The sequence below is a fragment of the Oncorhynchus clarkii genome, chromosome 1 (assembly GCF_045791955.1).
Source record: "Oncorhynchus clarkii lewisi isolate Uvic-CL-2024 chromosome 1, UVic_Ocla_1.0, whole genome shotgun sequence".
NCBI classification, from domain to species: domain Eukaryota; kingdom Metazoa; phylum Chordata; class Actinopteri; order Salmoniformes; family Salmonidae; genus Oncorhynchus; species Oncorhynchus clarkii.
Genome location: NC_092147.1, coordinates 35867581 through 35885537, shown reverse-complemented (window position 1 = coordinate 35885537; position 17957 = coordinate 35867581). Strand labels below are relative to the sequence as shown.

The 17957-nt window shown below is 41.6% G+C and overlaps 1 protein-coding gene across 1 annotated transcript in view; it reads right to left on the bottom strand.

Annotated features, from left to right (window-relative positions):
* LOC139406631 (inactive serine protease PAMR1-like) overlaps positions 1–17957 on the bottom strand; it is a 55619-nt gene that overhangs the window by 34502 nt on the left and 3160 nt on the right. The window contains exon 2 of the mRNA XM_071149448.1: positions 3609–3785. Within this exon, the coding sequence (XP_071005549.1) occupies positions 3609–3785 (177 nt within the window). The remainder of the gene's footprint in view (positions 1–3608; positions 3786–17957) is intronic.

Sequence of the window (17957 nt, the reverse complement as noted above, 5' to 3'; positions counted from 1 at the left end):
GAATTATTCCACATTTTGTTGTGTTACAGCCTGAATGTAAAATATATTAAATATTATATTTCTCACCCATCTACACACACTACCAATAATGACAAAGTGAAAACATGTTTTTAGAAATATTTGCTAATTTATTGAAAATGAAATGCAGACATATCTCATTTGCATAAGTATTCACACCGATTTGATATGACACTCCAAATTGAGCTCAGATGCATCCAATTTCCTTTGATCGTCCTTGAGATGTCACTATGACTTGGAGTACGCCTGTGGCCAATTCAGTTGTTTGGACATGATTTAGAAAGAAACACACCTGTCTATATAAAGTCTCATATGTCAGAGCATAAACTATACCAGAGGAACTGTCCGTAGATCTCTGAGATAGAATTGGTGATGAGACATACTATATATGGGGAAAGGTATAAAACACTATATTGAATGTTGAAAGGTTCCAAGACTAAAGTGGTGTCCATAATTGGGAAATTGAAAAAAATATGGAATTACCCAGAATACCTAGTGCTAGTTGTCTGACCAAACTGAGCAACCGTGCAAGGAGGACCTTGGTCAGGGAGGTGACCAAAACCCCAGTGACCACTCTGATGGACCTACAGAGTTCCTTGGCTGAGATGGGATAAACCTGCCAGAAGGAGAACAGTCTCTACAGCACTTCATAAATCTGGGCTTCATGGGAGTGGCCAGACGGAAGCCATTCCTGAGATAAAGGCACATGATAGCACGCCTGGAGTTTGCAAAAAGGCACGTGAAAAACTCTGAGAGCATGTAACTGAAAATGTTATGTTTGTGCTTTTCTAAAAAAACATTTCTGTTTTCATGCAAGTGACTGATTGAACTAATCATTACAGTCAGTATCTGCAATTTGGCAGTATGCCAAGACCCTTGTTTTGAGAATGAAAGATATCTCAGTTTCAAGGTCTCAGCTTAGAGAGAAGAAGCCTTGTGATGTATTGGTCTGTCACATGCATGAACCAGTTTTGGTCGGTCACATAAAGGAAGTGAATGTTAATGATGAATTAATTATGAATGATGGATAAGCTAAACCATGCAAATATGACTTGTCTGCAGTATACAAGAGAACTAACAGGACCGCCCTGGTAGAACTCCTGAAAGATGTTTACGATGGTGCAAAAATAGAAAACAATAGAATAAAACCAATAAAACTGAACATAAAAAGAGAGGTTACCATAAGTCTTAAATCAAGTCATAGCACGAAGGGAATGTGATTGTGAGTTGCATGAGTGTAGTGAATGTGGATGTGAGAGTTGTGAGAGTGTAGTGAATGTGGATGTGAGAGTTGCATGAGTGTAGTGAATGTGGATGTGAGAGTTGTGTGAGTGTGGAAATGATTAAGATTATTAAAAGTTCTATATATATTTTCATTTTTTCTTTTGTTACTTCATTAGATCTCTAGTAACTCATTATACTCTTCTTTACCAATTCCTCCTTCAGACATGTGCTCTATTCATACAGGGGTTTAGATATTTACACTAGTTGTTGTGTTTAACAGCATATTCAGGAATAGTACTTTCTCCTTTCATATCTTTCACATACACAGATTCCCTATATAACTTTATGGATCATAAATGCCTACAGACATCCACACCACTCATGTGCAACGACATCACCATATGTATCTTCAACTGTTCTTTTGCTGCTACTTTTGCACTACTATTGGTATTGGCTGCAGACACACATAGACACTTCTTAGGTATACGATTATGTGGTCTGAGCACTATGTCTGAAGAAAACCAGGCACAGCTCATCACCCGTCTAACACCATTCCTACCATGAAACATGGTGGGGGGTAGCATCATGCTATGGGGATGCTTTTCAGCAGCAGGGATTGGGAGACTGGTAAGGATAGAGGAACCAATGAATTGAGCCAAACACAGGCAAATCCCTGATGAGAACCTGCTTCAGAGTGCAAACGACCTTAGACTGGCGGGCAAAGATTTACGTTCCAACAGGACAATGACCCCAGGCATACAGCCTGTAACGCTCTAATAGTTTCAGAACAAGAATGTGAAAGTCATTGAGTGGCCCAGCCGAAGCCCAGACTTGAATCCCATTGAAAATATGTGGAAAGACTTGAAGATTGCTGTCCACTGCCACTCCCCATCTAACTCAACAGAGCTTGAGATTCTGCAAGGAAGAATGTGCAATGCTGATACAGACATACCCAAGACGACTCAAAGCTGTAATCGCCGCCAAAGGTGCTTCTACAAAGTATTGACTCAGGGTTGTGAAATCTTATGCAAATTATATATTTCTGTAATTAGTTTTCAATAAATGTGGGTTATGAATACTTTCTGAAAGTACTGTAAGTGTGATGCATTCAGTCACAGTCTTGGTTTGCCCATTCCCAATTACTATGGACGGTTTCAATCGGCCCCATACACCTACTGCATTCCCCTTAGTGCCTGTTAGCTCTTTACATCAGACCTGCTAAACTCATCAGGCTCCTCTTGCACTGTAACAGGGTAACAGAACAGAAAAAACAGCTTCCTGAAATAGAAATGTCCAGAAAACCCCCAGAAGGACATTAGTTTCAGATAGGATATATTTTCACATTGGAGGTTCTATGGTGCTCTGTGTTGCAGATATCCTGAGGACAGGCAGGGCGTCAGGGAGACGGACATCAGATACACAGCAGCAGGACATATAAACACCAACAGGTATCAGTGTAAACAACAAATGGCTTTACCATGTCTCCTCCACCATCTACATGCAGTACACTCAGGATAGAGAGGGATGGAAAAGGGTTTACTGTATGAGATTTACAGGAAAAGTCCTTTATAAGTGCATACTTCAGCCTTTTACTATTTCAGTGAAATCTGGCCAATAGTTCAGGCAGAGGAGTATGTTGTGAAGTTGGAACAGACAAACAACATATTTTCATAAGTGAAAAGATTAGCATATTCTGATAGGTAAACAAGTCTTGCAACAACTTGTGGTAAAATATAATAACTACGCATTGTGCCTTTTGAGCAATGAGTTTTCTCTGAGGTTATATATGCTGTATTGACTTTGTTATTGCCAACACACCTCCCCCTCAGAGTAAATACACAACAGGAGAGCAACATAAAGGGATGCCCTCAATGAAAGCAAATGTAATGAATTGTACAATGTCTCTCAATAGCTTGCTATTTTCTGGAAAATAATGAGGGTTAAACATTTCTCTCTAATGTGGTTGGTCTTAACTTATTGCATTTCACTCTGCGTGGCCCAACCTCACTGCCATTGTATGTCGGCTAGGCTTATAAGAGAGCCTTGAAGGCAGATGGCATACAGACTAAAACATCAGTAAAGACATGACACTGGTTCTAATGGGTACTGTACAAGGCAGATGTTTCAGAAATGTACTGGTAGAATAGCCTCCTCCACACTGTGTGTACTTGCAAATGAAACAAGTATTAACAAATCCAGCACTAAGGCATAATGGAACTCCATGTATCTGACCATGTTGTTGTTAATCAAATCTTATACAGAGTGTGCATTCAACCAGTGCTCCACAGGTTTACCAGATAAAATAACCTAAATGGAGAAGTACTCCCCAAGTTTTGAGCCAGCATGGCGATCTTGGACAGGTTTACCTGGGTGGATGATGCAGGGGTCACACTCGTTGATTGCGTTGCGGCAGCAGGGCACAGCGTAGCCAACAGGGGTGCCCTGGAAAGGACACTTACAACGGATGACGTCATACTCACAGCAGCCCCGACACATGACGTTCCATTCTGGGCCCGGGCAGTGGTTATACAGGTGCCTGTAGTCTGGGAACAAACCAGCACACCTGGGTCAAATACATTTTTTCTAATTCACTTTTCTTTAAATCAGGGGAGCCCAATTGAGACCAGGGTCTCATTTTCAATGGTACCCCGAGACCATGAAGTAAAATAAAATAAAAAATATGTAACAAGATACAATAACAAGTACATTACATTAGAACGTCACTAACATTCAGACATCATAAACAAGTTATTACATCAATCAATCAATCAATAAATCAACACAATTGCACACCTCAGTGAACTAATATATCATCAGAGTTTGAAAATACCCTAGTGTCACCAGGGAATCCAAATGTAATGAATTTTGTAAATGATTCCAAAAATGTGGAGCGTGAAAACTAAAAGCCGATTTACCTAATTCCGTGGAGAACCAAGAAATCTGAAGAGCTAACCAACACTGTGAACGGGTTTGATATCTCATTATTTTATACATTAGCAAAGAAGTTAGATAAGTTGGAAGCTTGTGTAGTAAGGCTTTGCAAACAAAAAGGGAGTAATGAATTGATCTATGGGACTTTAATGAGGACCAGCCAACCTGTTGATACAGGATGCAGTGGTGAGTACTAAAACTGTCACCAATGATAAAACAAATGGCGCTATGGTGGACGGCATCCAAAGGTTTAAGAGTAGTGGCTGCTGCAATCTGGTAAATGATGTCACCATAATGAACTGTCAGGAAGGTGTACTGTACAATTTGCTTCCTGATATTTAGGGAGAGGCAAGATATATTCCTTTTTTTGCTTTTTTAACCAGGGATAGACATCTATTTCTCAAATGTCTGATGGACTGCCAATCAGATGTAGAATCAGTTTGTCTTGCAGTCAGACGTAGGATCAGCCCATCGAAATGTCTTTCCTGTCATTTCTTAGACAATTCATGTGTAAAACAAGGATTACAACAGTCTTTTACCCTTAGTTTTTTGTATTTATCTGCAACAGAGTTAACAGGGAAATAACACAATTAAGGGCCTGATCCGAGTCAGTGATAGATGACACAACCCCCCAGTCATTCAAACCCAGCTCAGACAAAGAAAAATGTGCTCATTAAAATTCAAAATAATTATCTTTGTAATAACGCATGAGCGAGATTTGGGTAGTTTAACATCTCTTATACAGGCAACTCGACAATGGTCACTGAACTCATTGGCACATATCCCATTGGTTGTAAACGTATGAAGGGCATTTGTTAGAATAATATCTAAGTGAGTAGATTTTTCTGGGCAAACAAGCCACGGGTCACCACTGTGAAATGCCTAGATGTTGAATCCAGCCATATGGATGCAGCCTCTCTATACACATGTTCCTCCTCTGCCTGCTCATCTGTGTGTGTTTTGTCATATTGTATTACATCAGACATCATTCATTTGTTAATGGCAAATACATTAACAATCAAGTGTTGCAAGATGGCAAACACCTTATTGAATCAAATCATTAATCATAAACTACATTGAATTATGTGGCAGGCTGGCAGCACCAATGTTGACCCTCGCTCCATGTGTTAGGTTGGTACACAATAAATCTGAGGAACATTTAGTCGGATATTGATTTGATCTGAGGTCCTTTTAAACTGAACAGATTTCATTATGTAACTGTGGAGAAGTCTGAGCAGAGACAAGTGGAAATTCATCTGAGATGAATGTGGAAAGAGAGAGAGAGGGGAGAGAGAGAGAGAGAGAGAGAGAGAGAGAGAGAGAGAGAGAGAGAAAGAGAGAGAGGGAGAAAGAGGGGACAGAGACAGAGAGAGAGAGAGAGAGAGAAAGACAGAGAGAGAGAGAGAGAGAGAGAGAGAGAGAGAAAGACAGAGAGAGGGAGAAAGAGGGGAGAGAGAGAGAGAGAGAGAAAGACAGAGAGAGGGAGAAAGACAGAGAGAGAGAGAAAGAGAGAAAGACAGAGAGAGGGAGAAAGAGGGGAGAGAGACAGAGAGTGGCCTCAGACATGGCACCGTGTCATCATTACGGAACACTCTTCTCTTCGCAGCATTCTACACATTCCCTCCCACCACCAGTCCAATCATAATATCCTTCTTTCCTCTCCCTCCCGCTCTCGTTTTCTCTCTCTCTCTTTCTCTCTCTCTCTTCCTAACTTCTCTTTCTTCCCTGCATTTAAGACTTCTACATACATGTTCCCAGTTTTCATGAGGTGTAACTGCAGCCAACAAGGCCTGAACTGTTAATCTAAACTCAGAAAAAAAAGAAACGTCCTCTTACTGTAAACTGTGTTAATTTTCAGCAAACTTAACATGTGTAAATATTTGTATGAACATAACAAGATTCAACAACTGAGACATAACTAAACAACTTCCACAGACATGAGACTAACAGAAATTGAATAATGTGTCCCTGAACAAAGGGGGGGGTCAAAAGTAACAGTCAGTATCTGGTGTGGCCACCAGCTGCATTAAGTACTGCAGTGCATCTCCTCCTCATGGACCACGCCAGATTTGCCAGTTCCTGCTGTGAGATGTTACCCGACTCTTCCACCAAGGCACCTGCAAGTTCCCGGACATTTCTGGGGGGGATTGGCCCTAGCCCTCACCCGCCGATCCAACAGGTCCCAGACGTGCTCAATGGGATTGAGATCCGGGCTCTTCGCTGGCCATGGCAGAACACTGATAATCCTGTCTTGCAGGAAATCACGCACAGAATGAGCAGTATGGCTGGTGGCATTGTCATGCTGGAGGGTCATGTCAGGATGAGCCTGCAGGAAGGATAGCAGATGAGGGAGGAGGATGTCTTCCCTGTAACTCACAGCGTTGATTGCCTGCAATGACAACAAGCTCAGTCCGATGATGCTGTGACACACCGCCCCTGACCATGACTGTCACACTCCACCTCCAAATCGATCCCATTCCAGAGTACAAGCCTCGGTGTAACACCCATTCATTTGACGATAAACGTGAATTCGACCATCACCCCTGGTGTGACAAAACCCCGACTCGTCAGTGAAGAGCACTTTTTGTCCTGTCTGGTCCAGCGACGGTGGGTTTGTGCCCATAGGTGACGTTGTTGCTGGTGATGTCTGGTGAAGATCTGCCTTACAACAGGCCTACAAACCCTCAGTCCAGCCTCTTGCGGACAGTCTGTGCACTGATGGAGGGATTGTGCATTCCTGGTGTAACTCGGGCAGTTGTTGCTGCCATCCTGTACCTGTCCCGCAGGTGTGAGGTTCGGATGTACCAATCCTGTGCAGGTGTTGTGACACGTGGTCTGCCACTGCGAGGAAGATCAGCTGTCCGTCCTTTCTCCCTATAGCACTGTCTTAGGCATCTCCCAGTACGGACATCTGCAGTCCTCATGCCTCCTTGCAGCATGCCTAAGGTGCGATCACGCAGATGAACAGGGACCCTGGGCATCTTTCTTTTTATGTTTTTCAGAGTCAGTAGAAAGGCACCCTCGGTGTCCTAAATATTCATAACTGTGACCTTAATTGCCTACCGTCTGTAAGCTGTTAGTGTCTTAACGACCTTCTACAGGTGCATGTTCATTAATTGTTTATGGTTCATTGAACAAGCATGGGAAACAGTGTTTAAACCCTTTACAATGCAAAGTCATTTGGTTGAAGACAGTGTCCTGAAAAAGGAACAGTTTTTTTTTTGCTGAGTTTATTTCGAAGCTCTGTGGCTCTTTCCTCTGACCCAAAGTCCTGTTGCTATGCAGAGCTGATTCTCCATGGTAACAACCTCAATAGTACATACACACAGTACACATACAGTGAATGCAAACGCACACGCACGCACACACACACATGCATGCATACATACACAGGGGAGTATGTGAGTTAGTGTTGAGGCTTTGATTAATCTGTGAAAGGTTGTTTGTGGACAGTCAGCTGGACAGGAGATGTACAGGCGATGTCCTGGAATGCGGTTAGATATCCCTTCCTACAATCCCCACATCTCTCTGGCCCTGTAACATTAATCAACTCATAAACGATATCCTACTCCAGGGGAGATCTGCACTTCTCCTTAAGAATCTCAATCTCATCTCTGCCATCCAAGGACAGTTCAGGAATGGCATACTATTTTCATCACTCAGAGAATAGATTGTGAGATGCCAGGTCAAATGTATTATCAGTGCGGAATTATAAGTGAAGACAGTCAATTCAACTGCACTGCTGTCATACTTTGTTTGGAAAGCTCTATGAGTGATTTCGCAATTCAGGTTGTTTTGGATCGGTTCTTCTTTTGCTGACATATTATTGCTGTGGTAACACTGAAAAGAAGGGTTGTGTTTCGTATAAAACAACAACCTATAGAAAATGTTTTACTCCAGGGACAACAGGGAAGTCTTTACAGGGAATCCATCATTGTCATAATGTGTATTATCTGAGGATTCCAGTATAATTCCAGTGTGATGCCATTGAGCTATTGCTTATGTAACCAGTTGTCCCTTGCTCAACAAGCCTGTCCCTCCTCTTCAATACCCCCCAGATGGTTTTATGTGTGTCACGCCCTGACCTCAGAGATCCTTTTTATTCTCTATTTTGGTTAGGCCAGGGTGTGACTAGGGTGGGTACTCTAGTTTTTGCATTTCTATGTTGGCCTGGTATGGTTCCAATCAGAGGCAGCTGTCTATTGTTGTCTCTGATTGGGGATCATATTTAGGCAGCCTTTTCCCACCTGTTGTTTGTGGGATCTTGTTTTTGTATATTTGCCTTGAGCACTGCAATACTGCACGTTTGTTATATTCTTTGTTGTTTTGGTTGTAAGTTTCACTATTAAGTATAATGTGGAACTCTACGCACGCTGCACCTTGGTCCACTCATTTCAAAAATCGTGACAATGTGTTCAAAGCACATGTGGCCCAGTGCTCTTGTTCTCATCCCTACTCATCTCTTTTGTATTGTATTGTGTCTTCTGCTTTGACTGTGTGTCTGCTTCTTCGGGGGGCACATAGAGGGAAACCGAGAGGGAGAGAGAGACATAGAGAGAAACCGAGAGTGAGGGCATAAGAGAGGGAGGTTTGGAGAGTTGTTTACATAGAACATGCAGGGACATTTTACAAAGCTCTACAATACATTTGGACAGCCTCACCAGCATTGTTACTGGAGTTAATTACACATGCATTCAACCAGACAGCATCAGAGGCACGATCACTGTAAATGACCACAGAATGAACATAATAACCAACAAGCCCATGGGTTAGCCTCCGACCTGTTTATGTCCATTGTTAAAAGCCAACACTTAACAGCTTTACAGCATTAAGTTTTAAGAATAAAGAAGCTTCAGCAGTTGCTAAATACCTTCCACGTATCCAGTCTGTTTATCTATTCATGCACCTAAGTTGGACTGTGAGGTGGCAACAATAAACGCATACTTTTATAAAAAGTAGACAGTCTACTTTGTCCTTGTCTCATATTGTTTGGTCATAGCTCAGCACTAAGTAAACCACCAGCAGCAGTCTGGAGGGGAGCCATAGTGGAGGCGACAGTGACTTAGTGCATCCTGTTATTTGTATGGGATCTGTTAAGTGTCTGGGTAGACTAATCTAGCCCTCGTAGTTATTGGCTTGGACTCCATCTACCCAGACTCACGTCTGCTTACACTCACTGATATACTGTACATCAGTGTACAGACGCTAGGGCGGTAGAAACTGTCCAATAGTCATCCTCTTTCCTATAATTAGAGCACAATGTGGATTACATAAGAACAAGGATTGGTGTTATCAAATAAGAGACACAGTGTCATTAAAATGAAATCAATGTTGGCATTATTGCTTAATTGACCGCTGTTGCTGTAGATTCACTACACCATTTGTAAACCAAGTTCTGGTCCATATACAGTACTAGACAAAAGTTTGGACACACCTACTCATTCAAGGGTATTTCTTTATTTTTGCTACTTTCTGCTCTGTAGAATAATAGTGAACACATTTATATTTGAGATTGTTCAAATAGCCACCCTTTGCCTTGATAACAGTGTGAACAAATTGAAAAAAAGGGTCTAATCCTGAAGAGGTTATTAACCAACATGGCTACCAAAGCATTCCAGGTGAAGCTGAATGAGAGAATGACAAGAGTGGTCAAAGCTGTCATCAAGCCAAAGGGTGGCTACTTGAATAATCTAAAATATAGTTTGATTTGTTTAACACTTTTTTGGTTACAACATGATTCCATATGTGTTATTTCATTGTTTTGATGTCTCCACTATTATTCTGCAATGTAGAAAATAGTACAAATTAAGAAAAACCCTTGAATGAGTAAGTGTGATATAGATACTTTTGTACCTGTTTCCTCCAGAATCTTCACAAGGTCCTTTGCTGTTGTTCTGGGATTGATTTGCACTTTTTGCACCAAAGTACGTTCATCTCTAGGAGACAGAACGCGTCTCCTTCCTGAGTGGTATGACTGCTGCGTGGTCCAATAGTGTTTATACTTGCGTACTATTGTTTGTACAGATGAACTTGGTACCTTTAGGCATTTGGAAATTGCTCCCAAGGATGAACCAGACTTGTGGATGTCTACAATTTACAATTTGTTTTCTGAGGTCTTGGTTGATTTTTTAAAAGATTTTCCCATGATGTCAAGCGAAGTGGCACTGAGTTTGAAACTAGGTCTTGAAATACATGCTAATGACTCAAATGATGTCAATTAGCCTATCGGAAGCTTCTAAAGCCATGACATAATTTCCTGGAATTTTCCAAGCTGTTTAAATGCACAGTCAACTTAGTGTATGTAAACTTCTGACTTACTGGAATTGTGATACAATGATTTATAAGTGAAATAATCTGTCTGTGAACAATTGTTGGAAAAATTACTTGTGTCATGCACAATTTAGATGTCCTAACCGACTTGCCAAAACTATAGTTTTCTAACAAGAAATTTGTGCAGTGGTTGAAAATTGAGTTTTAATGACTCCAACCTAAGTGTATGTAAACCTCTGACTTCAACTGTACATATACATATTACCTGAACTACGTACCTCGTACCCCTGCACATTGACTTGGTACCGGTACTCCTTGTATATAGTCTCGTTATTGTAATTTTATTGTGCTACTATTTCCTTTTTTTATTTAGATAATTATTTGTACTTTTTAACTCTGCAGTGTTTGGAAAGGGCTTGTAAGGAAGCATTTCACGGTAAAATCTACACCTGTTGTATTTGGCGCATGTGACAAATACAATTAGATTCGATTTTACTTTGTTTACTGAGACAAAGCTCTGCTGATAAGTCTATTATGTTTTGATCAGACCATGACTAAAAGTATTCTCTCTGTCAGTAATGGACCATGCAGGAATGCTGCTCTATCTCAGAGGGGAGCCCACTCCTCTACCTCTTCGCAGCTAATGACTGTTTACCAAGCCTCAATGGCAGTACATGTCTTCTGGGTCGTGCTTTGGCAGGTCTTATACAAAGCAAAGAGATATGTCTTACTGCCCTACAAACACACATTCGTGAGGCATACAGCTCAACACCTGAATAGCCCATACATTGCATAGTAACACTTTTGTGGGCAAGAAATTAGAGCTGGTGGGAACTGTGTGTGTGTGTGTGTGTACATGTATGTGTGGGGGTGCATGTTTGCTAAGGTGCAGAGAGTCAGTGCAGTTGGTCGGTCCATTTCAAGTGATTAGCAGTCTGATGGCTTGTGGATAGTCTGCCTGACGGTAAGGGAGTGAAACTTTCTATTTTTTTATGGGCCTAATAGTAAAGACATGTATTTTAACAGTAAACATGTATTACCTTTTATTTTGTCATGAACACAACCAATCATGATGTTTTCATCTGATTGTCAAGATGAAAACATCATAATTCCAGCATCCAAACAGTGCACGGCCATGTGATAAAGGGACTGAGACATCTTTTACAAAACACCCAACAGTGTAATAATATTCGGTGATTGTCCTTAAGCCTACATTTTTTGTAGCCTGAATTAATTGATGAATCTTGCTGACACACATCACCTGCACAGGAAACTGTGAGGGCCCAGTTGATAATGTTGCAAGTTAGCTAGCAGAATGGACACAGTCAATACAATGTTGCAAGTGTGCTAGTGAAAACTCAAGACAGACAGTGAGAGAGGCAGAGTTGAGAGATGAATACAATTATTTTTTTATCATTTATTTAGCTAGGCAAGTCAGTTAATGACAAATTCTTATTTACAATGACAGCCTACCCCAGCCAAACCCAGACATCGCTGGTGCAAATGTGTACCACCCTATGGGACTCCCAATCACAGCCAGATGTGATACAGCCTGGATTCAAACCAGGGACTGTAACGACACCTCTTGCACTGAGATGCAGTGCCTTAGACCGCTGCACCACTCGGGAGTCCAAATTGAAAGAACCTGTACCAATTATCACTGGTTTAAACCCTGACAGAGAGGTGTGTCGTTTAATTTGGAATAAGCTTTAATTATAATATTTACCACCGTAGCACAACCAATTGCATTTTTTTTTAAACACAGTGACTTGCAAAAGCATTCACCCCCTTGGAGTTTTTCCTATTTTGTTGCATTACAACCTGTAATTTAAATGGATTTTTATGTGTATTTCAAGTAACGGACATACACAAAATAGTCCAAATTGGTGAAGTGAAATTAAAAAATTACTTCTTTCAAAAAATTCAAATCTGAAAAGTGGTGAGTGCATATGTATTCACCCATTTTGTTATGAAGCCCCTAAATAAGATCTGGTGCAACCAATTACTTGCACACAAGTGGTCTTTATTTAAGTGTCACATGATCTGTCACATGATCTCAGTATAAATACACCTGTTCTGAAAGGCCCCAGAGTCTGCAACACCACTAAGCAAGCGGCACCATGAAGACCAAGGAGCTCTCCAAACAAGTCTGGGACAAAGTTGTGGAGAAGTACAGATCAGGGTTGGGCTCTAAAAGAATACCAGAAATGTTAAACATTCCACGGAGCACCAATAAATCCATGATTAAAAAATTGAAAGAAAATGCACCACAACAAACCTGCCAAGAGAGGGCCGTCCACCAAAACTCACGGACCAGGCAAGGAGGACATTCATCAGAGAGGCAACAAAGAGACCAAAGACAACACTGAAGGAGCGGCAAAGCTCCACAGCCGAGATGGAAGTATCTGTCCATAGGACCACAATTAATCTTACACTCCACAGAGCAGGGCATTACGGAAGATTGGCCAGAAAAAAAGCCCCTGCTTAAGGAAAGAAATAGGAAAACACATTTGGTGTTCTCCAAAAGGCATGTGCGAGACTCAACAAACATATGGTAGAAGGTACTCTGGTCAGATGAGATTAAAATGGAGCTTTTGGCCATCAAGGGAAATGCTATGTCTGGCGCAAACCCAACACCTCTCATCACCCCGAGAATACCATCCTCACAGTGAAGCATGGTGGTGGCAGCATCATGCTGTGGGGATGTTTTTCATCGGCAGGGACTGGGAAACTGGTCAGAATTGAAGGAATGATGGATGGCGCTAAATACAGGGAAATTCTTGAGGTAAACCTGTTTCAGTCTTCCAGAGATTTCAGACTGGGATGGAGGTTCACCTTCCAGTATGACAATGACCCTAAGCATATTGCTAAAGCAACACTCAACTGGTTTAAGGAGAAACTTTTAAATGTCTTGGAATGGCGTAGTCAAAGCCCTGACCTCAATCCAATTGAGAATCTGTGGTATGATTTAAAGATTGTTGTACACCAGTGGAACCCATCCAACTTAAAAGAGCTGGAGCAGTTTTGCCTTGAAGAATGGGCAAAATTCCCAGTGGCTAGATGTGCCAAGATTTTGAGAAATACCCCAATAGACTTGCAGCTGTAATTGCTGCAAAAGGCGGCTCTACAAAGTATTGACTTTTGGGGGGGGGGGGGGGGGGGGGGGGGGGGGGGTAGTTAAGCACGCTCAAGTTTGCAGGTTTTATTTATTTATATTTGTTGTTTGTTTCTCAATACAAAATATTTTGCATCTTCGAAGTGGTAGGCATGTTATGCACATCAAGTGATACAAACTCCCCAAAAATCTACTTTAATTCCAGGTTGTAAGGCAACAAAATAGGAAAAAAGGGGAGGTGAATACTTTCGCAAACCACTGTAGGAGAATGGTTACATTAGAGACCACCCAAAAGTTCGACTTTTGTTGCATTTAGGGAAGCTCAGGTCCATCCGCCCCCCCCCCCCCCCCCCATCCCACGCAATGGAAATGGCATTGTCCATGGATCTGTTGGAGCAGTAGGCAACTTGGAGTGTGTATGACCCCTTGATGAGGGCCATGACCAGTCTCTCGAGGCACTTCATGATGACTAGGGTGAGTGCGACAGGGCTATCGTCATTTAGGCATGTCACATGGTTTTCTTGGGCACTGGGACAATGGTGGTTTCCTTGAAACTACAGCCTGGTGGTCTTCTTGGTCTACAGCCTGGGACAGTAAACTCCCCACGTAAGTAATTTTTCCAAGCTTTTGGCTGGGCATTCGGAGTTCAGTGTGGTGTGCGTGGTTTCTATGGTATTATGTAATTGGTATCTGGTTTTTCCACCCCTGATGTTATGCTGCCGTGAGATGTGCTCCAACATGAAACTAACGTGTATGGGGTTTAGGCACATGTTGTATATATAGCTTTGATGTGGATCCAGAAGCTGACATCATTGTTTTTCAGGGCCGAACAGATCAGTCACGGGAGCTGGGAACTTGCTGGTATGACTATCTCTGACCCCTGTCCTACTGCCCTGCTACCCCATTGCCTTACTGCCCCCTCCATTCACAGGTCACACACAGTAACAAGACCTTAGAAGCGGTAATACACTACCATTGAAACACAAGGAGCCTGTAAAGGACAAACAATATTGACTGATACACCAGATCCAATGTGTGGCTGCTCTGTCTGATACACACTGGGCTCGGAATGTACTTATTGTGCAGAATATGGTTGGCCAAAAAACAAATATTAGCCATAAACCAGCATGCACGCCACCCCTGGCAGCATGCCATCCCATATCAATCCACTGGAGTCTCCCTATAGGTGTCCATTTTGGGTCAATCTCAAGGTTGCTTCGCAGCCTCTTTATTTGTTGTGTATAAAACATCAATGTTGACAAGTTCCAGGCTCACATCTGTGGAGCCACACTGCCTTCCATTCCTCTCAGCTCTGATTTCACATCCAAATGCTTTCAGTGTGTGTGTGTGTGTGTGTGTGTGTGTGTGTGTGTGTGTGTGTGTGTGTGTGTGTGTGTGTGTGTGTGTGTGTGTGTGTGTGTGTGTGTGTGTGTGTGTGTGGACGTGTTTAACTAGTACTTGTGGGGACCAGAGGTCCGACTGCGTGCGTGTGTGTGTGTGTGAGCTGACTGTCTGCAGCAGCTGTCTGGTATTTTGGGGCCTGAGCAATTTAGGGCCGTGGAACAGGAAACTCCTCTGGGTGTTGTGGTGTATGTAGGGATGGTATGTGTTGGGGATACTGTAAAAGACAGTGGAGGAGTGTCCTGTTCATGTATGGACTGTGATACAGTTGAAGTCAGAAGTTAACATACACCTTAGCCAAATACATTTAAACTCAGTTTTTCACAATACTTGACATTTTATGCCCTGTCTTAGGTCAGTTAGAATTACCACTTTATTTTAAGAATGTGAAATGTCAGAATAATAATAATATTAGAGAGAATTATTTATTTCAGCTTTTATTTCTTTCATCACACTCCCAGTGGGTCAGAAGTTTACATATACTCAATAAGTATTTGGTAGCATTGTCTTTAAATTGTTTAACTTGGGGCAAATGTTTCGGGTAGCCTTCCGCAAGCTTCCCACAATACGTTGGGTGAATTATGGCCCATTCCTCCACACAGAGCTGGTGTAACACGCTTTTTCAGTTCTGCCCACAAATGTTCTATAGGATTGAGGTAAGGGCTTTGTGATGGCCACTCCAATACCTTTACTTTGTTGTCCTTAAGCCATTTTGCCACAACTTTGGAAGTATGCTTGGGGTCATTGTTCATTTGGAAGACCCATTTGCGACCAAGCTTTAAAACTTCTTATGGATCAAATCTCTTTAGCGGGATCCATTTGACAACATCCGGTGAAATGGCAGAGCGCCAAATTCAAATTAAATTATTAGAAATATTTAACTATCATACAATCACAAGTGCAATACACCAAATTAAAGCTGAACTTCTTGATAATCCAGCCAAAAAGGCTTTACGGCAAAAGCAAACTATGCAATTATCTGAGGACAGCACCCCATCATACAAACACTATCATATTTCAACCCGGCAGGCTCGACACAAAACTCTGAGATAATGATATAATTCATACCTTGGAAGATCTTCTTCTGTTGGCACTCCAATATGTCCCATAAACATCACAAATGGTCCTTTTGTTCAATAAATTCCGTCGTTATATCTCCAAAATGTTCATTTATTTGGCGCATTTGATTCAGAAAAACATTGGTTCCAACTTGCCCGACATGACTGCACATTATCTAACAAGTTACCTGTAAACTTTGTCCAAACATTTCAAACAACTTTCCTAATCCAATATTAGGTATTTTAAAACGTAAATAATCGATACAATTTGAGACATGATAAATTGTGTTCAATAGAGAATAAAATGAAAGTGGAGCGAGCTTCAGGTCACGCGCCCCATACAAAAGAGGACACTTGGCTATACACCCAGAAAGGAAAGGGCTACTTCTTCACTACTCAAAGGAAAAACATCAACCAATTTCTAAAGACTGTTGACATCTGGTGGAAGCCATAAGAACTGCAAGCATATTTATATTAAAACGGGCTTGCCATAGAAAACAGAATGACCTCAAAAACAAATTTCCCTGGATGGATTGTGCTCGGGTTTTCGCCTGCCAAATGAGTTCTGTTACACTCACAGACATTATTCAAACAGTTTTAGAAACCTCAGAGTGTCTTCTATCCACATATACTAATAATATGCATATCCTAGCTTCTGACTCTGAGTAGCATGCAGTTTACTTTGGGCACACTTTTCATTCGGATGTGAAAATACCGCCCCCTATCACAGAGAGGTTTTTAACTTCCTGGCTGATGTCTTGAGATGTTGCTTCAATATATCCACATCATTTTCCTCCCTCATGATGCCATCTATTTTGTGAAGTGTACCAGTCCCTCCCACAGCAAAGCACCCCCACAACATCATGCTGCTACCCCCGTGCTTCACGGTTGGGATGGTGTTCTTCGGCTTGCAAGCCTTCCCCTTTTTCTTCCAAACATAACGATGGTCATTATGGCCAAACAGTTCTATTTTTGTTTCATGACACCAGAGGACATTTCTCCAAAAAGTATGATTTTTGTCCCTATGCGCAGTTGCAAACCGTTGTCTGCCTTTTTTATGGCGGTTTTGGAGCAGTGGCTTCTTCCTTGCTGAGCGGCCTTTTAGGTTATGTTATGTTATAGGACTTGTTTTCGTACCTGTTTCCTCCAGCATCTTTACAAGGTGCTTTGCTGTTGTTCTGGGATTGATTTGCACTTCTCGCACCAAAGTACGTTCATCTCTAGGAAACAGAACGCGTCTCCTTCCTGAGCAGTATGACGGCTGCGTGGCACCATGGTGTTTATGCTTGCGCACTATTGTTTGTACAGATGAACGTGGTACCTTCAGGCATTTGGAAATTGCTCCCAAGGATGAACCAGACTTGTTTTTTTCTGAGGTCTTGGCGGATTTCTTTAGATTTTCCCATGATGTCAAGCAACGAGGCATTGAGTTTAAAGGTAGGCCTTGAAATATATCCACAGGTACACCTCCAATTGACTCAAATAATGTCAGTTAGCCTATCATTAGCTTCTAAAGCCATGACATAATTTTATGGAATTTTAGAAGCTGTTAAAAGGCACAGTCAACTCAGTGTATGTAAACTTCTGGCCCACTGGAATTATGATACAATGAATTATAATTGAAATAATCTGTCTGTAAACAATTGTTGGATAAATTACTTGTGTAATGCACAAAGTAGATGTCCTAACCAACTTGCCAAAACTATAGTTTGTTAACAAGAAATTTGTGGAGTGCTTGAAAAAGGAGTTTTAAATACTCCAACCTAAGTGTGTGTAAACGTCCGACTTCAACTGTAACAAACATAGATCTCAAAGGACAACCTCTGCCATGCTTTAAATAAACCTCAGTCCGATAGGAAATCACAAGTCCATTTCAATACATTCCCCCGTTTCTCTGTTATCCACTTTAGTTATATGGTGTGTGTGAACGTGTACTGAAA